The sequence below is a fragment of the Plodia interpunctella genome, chromosome 12, assembly GCF_027563975.2.
Source record: "Plodia interpunctella isolate USDA-ARS_2022_Savannah chromosome 12, ilPloInte3.2, whole genome shotgun sequence".
NCBI lineage: Eukaryota > Metazoa > Arthropoda > Insecta > Lepidoptera > Pyralidae > Plodia > Plodia interpunctella.
This window is the reverse complement of record NC_071305.1, coordinates 7,043,698-7,053,998: the sequence shown is the minus strand read 5'-3', so window position 1 is coordinate 7,053,998 and position 10,301 is coordinate 7,043,698. Positions and strand designations below refer to the sequence as shown.

At 33.8% G+C, this 10,301-nt stretch overlaps 1 protein-coding gene and 1 long non-coding RNA gene across 2 annotated transcripts; both read left to right on the top strand.

Annotated features, from left to right (window-relative positions):
* The first annotated feature begins 633 nt into the window (after nt 1–633).
* LOC128674164 (uncharacterized) lies at nt 634–2,227 on the top strand. Its single transcript, XR_010370044.1, has 3 exons — nt 634–927; nt 1,396–1,588; nt 1,899–2,227. It is a non-coding gene; the product is annotated as an uncharacterized LOC128674164 (long non-coding RNA).
* A 2,468-nt stretch (nt 2,228–4,695) lies between these two features.
* LOC128674272 (uncharacterized) lies at nt 4,696–10,086 on the top strand. The gene is made up of 2 exons (XM_053752755.2): nt 4,696–6,539; nt 8,294–10,086. The coding sequence occupies exon 1, from the start codon at nt 4,778–4,780 to the stop codon at nt 6,299–6,301; it is 1,524 nt and encodes a 507-aa protein (XP_053608730.1). The 5' UTR covers nt 4,696–4,777; the 3' UTR covers nt 6,302–6,539; nt 8,294–10,086.
* Nucleotides 10,087–10,301: the final 215 nt, after the last annotated feature.

Here is a 10,301-nt window from a genome sequence, read left to right as displayed (position 1 = left end):
ATAAGTATTTATAGAACCTAATAATATAAATACAGCTTATATAAACCGGATTATATTCTGAGTATTTACATTATGTAATTAGAGCGGATTTTTTTTTTGTGTTACATCAGGGACGAAAAATATTTTCTTATTTCGAACATCAGCGAAAAGTATTTTTAAAGCCCACGCACACCTAATGCGTACGCGTATCCACTACGTATGGTCAACAATAGATTACCATGAGCAGAGCTGCGGGCAATAGCTAGTAATATGTTAATTATAGTGTGAAGTCAGAGTGGGTCGCCGACTTACACGCCGATGTTACAATACCCCATATTACCTATGTCCCAGTTCTAGGAATCTCAGATCTACGATCAGTTCGAATTGTTTGCACACTGACGTCATGTTGATTGAATTAATATGATCCAAATTATTGTCAATAAATCTTGAGAAAATGTGGCCAAATATTGATAATGAAATTTAACATACTGTCCACAACATTAGTGGTTTATATAGTAATTATTTTTTACTTTAGTAAAATAATACCTACTTCATTGTTCATCAACTGATAGGATTTATTATCATTATGCATAAATTTATTGCCGACAGCATCAACGCATTTTTATCACAATCAACACAATATTTATACTGACTGATCAATTGGCAAACCCACATTAGATTTTGCCTCACATCGATGTGAACTGAATATCTTCAACAAAATCCATTTCCATAATGTCATCAGACCTAAACAAGAGCCAGTCTACGACGATTTTACTACCAGAAGATGCAACTGAATCGAAGTATAAACTTAAGATTTGGAACAGTTCATTGAATCTTTTAGTTCATATGTTAATTGGCGTGATTGTGGGAGTGACAGTGTTATTTGTATTCAGTTATGGAGTACCTCCCAATTGGGTTATGCTACATATGTTGCTTTGTGTTATTGGGGTAAGTTCTTTATCATTGTTTACATAATACATTATCAAGTAATACAGAGACAAATTTTTGGAAGAGTCGAAGTAATTAATACATGGAATTAGTAGGTACTCCGTCGTAGTAATTATTTAATTCCATGGTCTAATACTACTAACTCTATGATACTGCCAAAAATAGGCCATAGAAATTACAGAAAAAATATTATTATTCGAATATTAATGAACAGAATTATCAACACTAAATCAACGTGTATCAGCAATACTTTGTTTATAACTAAAATCATATTTGCAATGAATGTATTAATTGAGGAATCGGGTTCTGCCCGCGGTTTCCTTTGCAAAGTTTTATAATTACATTTACAATATTCTTGATAATGTTGTTCCCAAATAATTATCTGATTGTAATCAGATATCAAAGTAAACAAATAGGCTTTTTTTTAAAGTTAAAGTGAATTGTTCTTGGTAATGATTTATCTTCCAGTATCAACTTCTCATGGCGGAAGGTATACTTAGCCTGTGTCCAGACAACGGATGGTCTTCTTTCATGACACTGAGAGACAAAAAGCGAGCGCACTGGATTTTGCAAGTTCTTGGATCAGCTCTTGCCATTATTGGCACTGTTATGGAAATCACACAAAAGAAAGTACACTTTAAGTCACTGCATGCACAGTTTGGTGAGTCTACGTCATCTGATAGTTTTATAATGCATTTGATTGTGCATTGATACCCTAGTTCCAGTTCTAATTAGATCATACAAATATTTTTAATTTAGTTTAAGATTACCCTAAATAATTGATATAAACTAAATAAAAGTTATCTAAAATAATTACAAAAAAATCTTACTTGTTATTCAACTTTCTCCTTTCACAGTTGTGAATAGCATATACATCATTCGTATTTTATTTTTCATCCTACATTTCATTCCTCATCTCCATGCTTTGACTAAATTATCATATTGTGATAATATTTTTAATTTTGTTTCAGGTCTAGTGGCCATGATATTCACAATACTATCCCTGATCAACGGACTGACTTCGTTATACACATACGAGCTTCGAAAGTTCATATCACCGAAACTGTCAAAAATTACCCACAGCGTGTTTGGATCCATAGCCTTTCTTACTTCGTCCATCTCCTTATGTTATGCTTTTAATATGAGATGGTTTAGAAATTGGGTGGCCATTGACGAATTAGCTGTAACGCTTATTGTATTCACTGCATTACTGACGTTTATTGTAATGGTTAATCCATTTGTTGTATTGTACGTTAAATATTTTCCAAATAAAAAATAATGTCCTATCGTGAAAATAAAATATTTTAGTTTTATTTTCAATTTTATTTTAAGCCTTTTGAAAAATTTTTGATAGAAATATTTTTATCATTAAAATTAACTTCGTTATGGGTCAGTGTAGTTGTATTGTGAATTATAGTAACTAAAACTAATACATATAATAATTAAAACCACTGAATTGAAATTAGACTCTATAAATTTTTTTGTATGTAATTTCAATCAAAAATCGATATATTAGCTATGCAAATTTGATACGTATGTATATAATGTATGTCCGTATATCTGTTTGTCTATTTGTACGCGCTAATCTCCGGAACTACTAGACGGATTTGACTAAAACTTTTTTTAGTTATATAGCTATGAAGTCTGGGCAACATATAGGGTATAATAGATTTTGAAAACTGAAACACACTGAACACCTGAAGAAGAGTCATAATGGTCCATCTAAACTATATATATATGAAAGTGTGTTTGTTTGTTTAAGATTATTGTTGGTGTGGATATAATATAAATAGCTTGAGTGTCATAGGCTACTTTTTGCCGCGAGCGAAACTGTGGGCGACAGCTACTAATAAGAAATAAGTCAGCAGATTCACTGACTTTATTCTAAAATGAACAAAACATTTTAAAATGTATTGTTAATTTAAACGAAAATACTATTTGAAAAAGAAATTAAAATGTTCTACAACCATTACTTTAGAAAACATTTTAAACGGTTTTAGTTATAAAACCGTTTAAAATGTTATGTTATGTTCAAATAATTATTAGAGTTTTAAAACCATACATTATAATGTACTCTTAACATAGATCAACAAACACGTATTCCAAACTTTCTTGTGGTGTCTATGAAGACTAAAAAACGCACTGTGGTCTCAAATAAGAAGAACAGTTTATTTATCGGCTATACTTCTATATGTAGACATACTTCCATATACACAAATAATTTAAAATATATTAATTATTTCATATGAAAATCGATTTAAACTAAATCTTAAACTAACCAATGCAAAGGAAGCTCCTGCCCTCACGTACCTAATCCCATGGTACCTACCCTACAACCTACCTAGCTAAGCGGCTTAACCCCATTAATTACGTACGTCACCCCACCGGTGGGCTAAATATGCAAACCGAATCGGCCTCGTTTCAGTAAGCCGGTCACACCACAAATCAATGTTTGTTTACATAAGTATTTATAGAACCTAATAATATAAATACAGCTTATATAAACCGGATTATATTCTGAGTATTTACATTATGTAATTAGAGCGGATTTTTTTTTGTGTTAGTTACATCAGGGACGAAAACTATTTTCTTATTTCGAATGCGTATGCGTATCCACCACGTATGGTCAACAATAGATTACCATGAGCTGAGCTGCGGGCAACAGCTAGTAATATGATAACTATAGTGTGGAGTTAGAGCGGGTCGCCGATATACACGCCGATGATGTTAAAATACCACATAATACGTCCTAGTTCTAGGAATCTCAGATATCCGATCAGTTCGAATTATTTGCATACCGACATGTTGATTGGATTTACAGAACCAATTAATATGATCCAAATTCTCAATAAATCATGAGAAAATATGGCCAAATATGTGAATGAAATTCAACATTACTGTTCACAGCATAATATATTATACCTACTTGATTGTTATTATGAGATTACAGCGGAATTAACTGGGATAAAGGCAATCTTAAAATCGTTCACCAACTGATAGGATTTATTATCATTATACATACATTTATTGCAGACAGCATCATCGTCATCTTTATCAGATTCAACACAATATTTATACTGACTGATCGTTTGGAAAACCCACATTTTATTTCGCCTCACATCGAAGTGAACTGAATCTCTTTAACAAAATCCGTTTCCATAATGTCATCAGACCTAGACAAGAGCCAGTCTACGACGATTTTACTACCAGAAGATGCAACTGAATCGAAGTATAAACTTAAGATTTTGAATAGTTCATTGAATCTTTTAGTTCATATGTTAATTGGCGTGATTGTGGGAGTGACAGTGTTACTTGTATTCAGTTATGGAGTACCTCCCAGTTGGGGTATGCTACATATGTTACTTTGTGTCATTGGGGTAAGTTCTTTATCATTATTTACTTTATACCTATTTTGTCAAATAATACAGAGACAAACTTTTGGAAGAGTTGATAAATCTAATACTACTATTTCTATGATACTGCCAAAAATAGCCCATATAAAAACAAAATTATTATTCAAATATTAATGAACAGAACCATAAAATTACAGATCGATGTTAAACACAATATTTTATCAACACTAAATCAACGTGTGTCAACAATACTTTGTTTATCATTAAAATCATATTTGCGATTATTTTATTAATTGAGGGTTTTGTCCGCGGTTTTCTTTGCAAAGTTTTAATGACACGTATGTACAAAATTCTTGATAACGTTGTATCCAAATAATTATCTGATTTTAATGAGATATTCAAGTAAATAAAACAGTTGCGCTCAGCGCTGCGTTGAGTGTGCACGTACATCGGGTCTGTTATCGTTTTTGTGGCGTAATATAAAACTACCTTCAGCTATGGAAAATAATAGTGACGGCGACATACAATTGAATAGAAGTTTGGAAGTTCAAGAAAAAACGAGCAGGCAGGAAAGTGATGTTGTTGAAGAGATAGAATGGGATGACTCAAACTTCAGGAATACTGAGAAAAGGAAGACTAGGGAAGATGAAAGTAATAGTGAGGAAGGTTTCCAAACTGTTACCCGCAGAAAGAGGGCAGCGAAGCGTTTACTGAGGAGTAACTCCCACAAGGGCCAAGTTGAACCATCAAGAGGAGAATCGCAATATATTGAAAGATATGAAGTATGTATTACTTCTTTGGAGATTTTACCTAAGCAAATGGCTATGGCAAAGTTGCTGAGAGGTGAGAATATTTCAAATATTTTGAGAATAAAATATAAAAGCCCCTATAAGGTTCTCATTCAAGTAGAAGACGAAGAGACGGCAGAAAAACTGTTAGGTTGTCAAAAAATACTTAATATGGGATGTAGATGTCAGATGACTACGGAAACCAGTTTTTGTTATGGTATTGTGAAAAATGTTGATTTAGATATGACAGAAAAAGATTTAGTGGATGTTGTAGAATCTTCAGCAGAAGTTGTCTCAATTAAACGTTTAAATCGCATTGACGCAGATGGAAAATGGGTACCGAGTGAAACAATAAGACTATGTTTTAAAGGAACCATTTTACCCCCATATATAACAGCATATGGATGTAGATTCAAGGTTGATACCTATATATTCCCTGTAACTCAATGTTCCGGGTGCTGGAAATTTGGACATGTAGTCAAGTTCTGTCCCACGAAGAAAATTGTTTGCCCTAAATGTGGAGAGAACCATGAAAATTGTGAAATTAAAGAATTTTCATGTGCCAATTGTAAAGGTTCCCACTTGGCCCTAGACAAAATATGCCCCATTTACCAAAAAGAGAAATTGATTCGCTCTATTATGAGTAAGAATAATACCACATATAGAAAGGCATTACTTATTTATAAAGAAGAGATGGCGGAGAAAGAAGAGTCGGAGTCTGAGATCATAAACTGGGAAATGGAACCGACCCCTGCACAAGCAACTGGTATGGACACCAGCGCCTCACAGCCTGCCTCTGTCCCAATTTCCGGTACTTCTCAAAATACTTATAGCAATGTTGTAGGGGCTAAAACAATGGTCCAGCAAACGCGACTAGATAGTGAAGAAACTCCTGCCTCATATAATAAGAAGAAAAACGACAAAAAGAATAAAAAAAAGGAAGAAACGAAGGGAAATCTTTGCAACACGGAAAAATGTTCTATGGAATTCGAGGAAGTCGAAATGGGTAATAATAAAAAACAGGAATCACAACGAGCAACTCAGCAAGAAAGAAGATCAAAGTTTAGAATAATTTTTGAACGTTTTAAAGATATATTATTGTCTAATGTTTCGGTGGGAGAAAAAATTTTTTTGTTGCTTCAGTTGATTGTTGAACAATGTAAAGTTGTTTTAAAGGATATGTTTACCGATGGAGAGATGTTAGGCAAAATTTTTAAACTTTTTAATGGATAGACCTATTAAAAATTTTACTATTAATATATTACAGTGGAATGCACAAAGCCTCAGACCCAAATTGGCAAGTTTTGAAACATTATTGCAACAAGAAAAAATACACATAGCCATTTTGAGTGAAACATGGTTAGAGCCTGAAGCCTGTTTGAAGATCCACGGATATAATATTTACAGAAGGGATCGGCCTGATACCTATGGAGGAGTTGCCATCATAGTTCACAAATCGATTTCAGTACAGGTATGTCCTTTGAACTTAACTAACTCGGACATAGAAATTTTGCATATCAAAATTCTTAACTGTAGTTCTTTGGAAAATGTGTTTTCTATCTACTGCCCGCAAACTGTCGCTACTGGCCCTTCCGATTGGGATAGTATATTCTCTTTGTATTCAAAGAAAACTATAATCGCTGGGGACTTTAACGGCCATCATACTAATTGGTCATATAAGACTGATACAAGGGGAAATCAACTTCTGGACTCATCACTAGAGAACGGGTTTATATCTGTAAATGATGGAAGTCCAACAAGGATTAAACTCGTCAACGGGATCCTCCAAAAATCGTCACCCGACATAACATTTATTTCTTCAGACATTGCACTTAATAATACATGGCAAGTAAGCAACGAAAATCTAGGTAGTGATCATATTGTTGTAAAAGCTTCTTTGAGTTATCAGGATCATATTCATTTTGTTAAAAGTAGGAATTACAAGAGTGCTAACTGGGAGGCTTATAGGGACCATTTAAAAGATACTTTCTGTATACCTCACCTCAATTTCGAAAATATTCAAGAAAAATATGATTATTTTCTTGAGAAGGTCAACGAATCCGTCAATAAGCATATTCCCTTTAAGAAGGTATGTACAGATCCCAAGTCTAAATTTAAGCCAAGGGACTACTGGAACTCTGATCTCTCTAAAGTTATTGCCCAACGTAGATTAGCGCTAAAAGAATTTCGGCGTAATCCTACTCCTTCGAATCTTTCACTATTGGAAAATAAAATAATTGAAAGCAGAAAGTGTATTCAAAATGCTAAGTTCAGATGTTACCAGAAATTCTGTGACAATTTAGATGGGCAAACGTCTCCTCAGGAAATGTGGAGGCAAATGCGTTGGATTAAGGGATATCAAAACCAAAGATCAAATATATCTGACGAAAATAAGGAGAAGTTATTATGCTCTCTTACACCTGATTTCGTAGCTAATAGAGAATATTTAAGTAAACCTACTATTACGAGTAATAATACACAGTTAGACTCTAAATTTACGTTGAGTGAGTTTAAAAACTGCTTGAAAAGAAAAGATACAGCTCCCGGCGACGATGGAATAACATATTCCATGATTTTTCACATGCCTGATAATGCGAAGTTGTTTTTATTGAATATTTTTAATGACATTTTCTGTACTGGTCATGTACCCCGTCAATGGCGGGATATTAATATAATTCCTATCCCCAAACAAGGTAGTGTAGTGACAGAAAATCCAAAGTTAAGACCAATATCTTTGATTTCATGTATCTGTAAGATTTTCCACGCCATGATTTCAAGAAGACTCGAATGGTTCAGTGAGAAAAAATCGATACTATCCGTAAATACAGTAGGATTCAGACGTGGACATTCTTGTTTAGACTGCCTTTCACGACTTGTCACTTATATTCAAATAGGATTTGCTAAAAGTCAACCAACACTAGCTTGTTTCCTTGATGTAGAAAATGCCTACAATAATATATTAATAGGAAAGCTTATTAATTTGCTTGATGAACTTAATATTGGGGCTAATATTTGTAATTATCTGTGGTCGTTTCTTACCGAGAGACACCTGTCGGTGCCAAATGAAAATAAGGATAAAATGGTTACCAGATGGACTAATAGAGGCTTAGCGCAAGGTGACCCTTTGTCTCCTCTTTTATTTAATTTGGCCACTTATAAAATTTGTCAGCAAATACAAAATGTTATTGTTGGTCAGTATGCAGATGATTTTGTATTGTATTTCAGTCATAAGGATTTCAGTTGTTGTGAGGATGAAATTCAAGCCGCTTTGGATGTAACCGTATCTCTTTTAAATGATTTGGGATTGGAGCTATCTTCAAGTAAGACAAAACTATGTGTATTCAGTAGAGGTCGTAGGCAGCTGGTACCCAATGTTAAAATAAATTCGGTGACATTATCTTCCAGCGAGTGTATAAAATATTTGGGACTATGGTTGGACAAAAAACTACTGTGGAGCAAGCATATCAATGAAGTAAGCGAAAAATGTTTAAAATTTTTGAACATTTTAAAAGTACTAACAGGGTCATCTTGGGGAGTACATCCTAATCATATGCGAAAATTATATTTATCACTTATTAGAAGCAGACTGGACTATGGAAGTGGCTTGTTTGGAAATAGTGCTCAAACACATTTAAAAAAATTAGACAAGGTTCAAAATCAGGCTTTAAGAATCATAGGAGGTTTCCTTAAGAGCACGCCCATACATGTGATGGAGAGTGAATTAAGTATACCTCCCCTGTATATAAGAAGAGTTCAGTTGACATACAAACATTGTTTGAAATTTCAATCAATTTCAGAAAACGAAAGTGTAAACCTTCTTGATAAGTTAAGTACTCTGTGTCAATTTAAATACTGGAAGAAAAAAAAGAAACCACTGCTAGTAGAATGTTATGAAAAAACCAAACATGAGATTATCCATTCATCTGCTCCTCTGGAAATGTTTACTTTGAATACTTGGGTCTCAAGCATAGAGTACAAGATTGAGATTAATTTAAAAGCCGTCAAACAGGCAAAAGCGTCTTACGACGCGAGTGTCCTCAAGTTTGAAATAATGAATGAAATCCAAGAGAAATATCGTGGATGGCACATGTTGTTCACTGACGGGTCGAAAAGTGATGAAGGGGCAGGTGCGGCTTTTTACGACTGCACCACCAATTTCTCTGAAGGTTTTAAGGTCGATCCCTGTCTGTCTATAATGTCCGTTGAACTCATTGCAATTTTAAAGGCAGTATCGTACATAAGAGGGCTGGGTATACAAAGATGTGTCATCTTCACTGATAGCAAAAGTGCGCTTCAACACCTGGCTCGATGCGCCTCTGGAAATAGCAGAGGTATATCGATAGCCTACGATATTTTGGCACTTTTGTATGAAGTAGTTCAAACCGATGTTGAGTTAAGATTGCAATGGGTTCCATCTCATATAGGTTTGGTGGGCAATGAGAAGGTTGACTCATTAGCAAAAGAAGCAAGGACCAGTGGTTCTAGCACTACTATTTCACCGGATTATGTGGAAAAGTTTTCTAAATTCAAAAATATTACCTACAATTTTTGGAAAGAATATTTTAACCGTAGATCATTGGAGAAAGGAATTTGGTATAAAACGCTACAGAGTCAACCTCCTCAAGTGCCTTGGTTTAGTAATGTAAAACTTAGTAGAAATTTAATTAAAGTAGCATTTAGACTTCGTTCTGGTCATTATTTATGTAATAAGTTTAAATTTATGATGAAAAAATCAGATACTCCTAACTGTGAAAGATGTGGTGTTTTAGAAGATGTACAACATATACTCATTGATTGTATTAAATATAAGTGTGAAAGGGATCAACTAGTGAGAGAATTAATGTTAAACTACAATGATGTGGGACTTGCCCAGTCAATATTGTCAAAACCTAACTCGATAGTTGCAAGAAAATTTTACGAGTTTGTGTTTATATTTTCTCAGAAGTAGATCTCTTAATTAGGGTACGATAGGGCTGACATGCCATTAAGGAAAAAGCCCTGTTAAAAAAAAATAATAAAGAGAAAAAAAAAAAAAAAAAAAAAAAGTAAATAAATAAACAAGCATTTTTTTTTTAACTTTAACAACTCAAAGGCCCATGGCAAAGTGGAAAATGTGTTGGCATCATGAAGTAAAAATAAAATTTGTTCTTGATGATGATTTATCTTCCAGTATCAACTTCTCATGGCGGAAGGTATACTTAGCCTGTGTCCAGACAACGGATGGTCTTCTTTC